Source organism: Penaeus monodon, chromosome 21 (assembly GCF_015228065.2).
Source record: "Penaeus monodon isolate SGIC_2016 chromosome 21, NSTDA_Pmon_1, whole genome shotgun sequence".
In the NCBI taxonomy this organism is placed as follows: Eukaryota; Metazoa; Arthropoda; class Malacostraca; order Decapoda; family Penaeidae; genus Penaeus; species Penaeus monodon.
In genome coordinates this window covers 12,681,934-12,682,930 of record NC_051406.1, presented here as the reverse complement: position 1 = coordinate 12,682,930, position 997 = coordinate 12,681,934, and the positions used below count along the sequence as shown (strand labels likewise).

The following is a 997-nucleotide window of genomic DNA, read 5'->3' as shown; positions in this document are numbered from 1 at the left end:
TGGTGTACCTGTAATGCATATTTGTGTTTTTGTTTCTTCGTTTTATGTGTTTCAAGCTCCGAAAAAAATCCTTTCTTTGGACAGGCTCACAAATCAGCTGACCCAAAGGGGAAGAAAGTGAGTCTTCTGCTGGCGGAGAGGATGGTCGATAAATTTGTTAAGGAAGGCAAGATTGAAGCAGAAGCTGAAGTTTTAACTTATCTCCACATCTTGGAGACACAGGTGAGCCAGGCATATTTTAAGAGGAGTTCATTATCTCAGTTGCATCTGGGAACATGGACTGAAACATGCGTGGAGAGGAGAATGCTGAATTCTGTATAGTAAATAGAGCATTCATTTCACTCCATTAAGATTAGATCTTCGTGAATTTGTTTTGCCCTGAAGATCGGAGCTGTTAGTGTGAGGTTGATATTTTTGTTTGAATTGTAAGAAAATAAGATCCTTAGATTTAAGATATTTTAAAAGCAAGTTATTGTTTTTTTGTGTAGACTGTATATTTGGGATATTTTACTGAATTGCTGGTTTAGTAACTTTTCATTTATGTACACAGGAAAAGTATACTGAAGCGTTAGCCGTTTTGGATGGACCCCTGGCCAAGAAAGTAATTCATCAACCCCAGAATTTCCTTTCGCTAAAGAGAGCAACGTACCATGCCAAACTCTGTCAGTGGGAAGCTGCTGCAGCTGTTAATAAAACGCTTATTAAAGAGGAGTAAGTTCTGTGGTGTAGCTCAGTAAAGAATTAGTGACCAGATGTGTTATAGGCATTGAAAGAAATATACACACTTTTTTACATATGAAAAAATCCATAAATCTGATAGTTGTCTTATAATCATAAAATTACATGAATAGGTGAGTTGTAGTGTGTACTCAGTATTTGTTTCAAAATCCATATTTTTTTACATAATTTTTTATTTCAGCAAAGGAATTTCCTAATTTTCTCTGAAAATAAAATTCCCACACAAAGCTGTTTTTGATGGGGCATTTACAAAAGTTAA

The 997-nt window shown here is 35.4% G+C and overlaps 1 protein-coding gene across 1 annotated transcript in view; it reads left to right on the top strand.

The window, feature by feature from the left end:
- Positions 1–997, top strand: part of LOC119586240 (N-alpha-acetyltransferase 25, NatB auxiliary subunit-like) — a 20,710-nt gene that overhangs the window by 9,934 nt on the left and 9,779 nt on the right. Inside the window, exons 4-5 of the mRNA XM_037934942.1 lie at positions 85–222; positions 551–711. Of these exons, the coding sequence (XP_037790870.1) occupies positions 85–222; positions 551–711 (299 nt within the window). The remainder of the gene's footprint in view (positions 1–84; positions 223–550; positions 712–997) is intronic.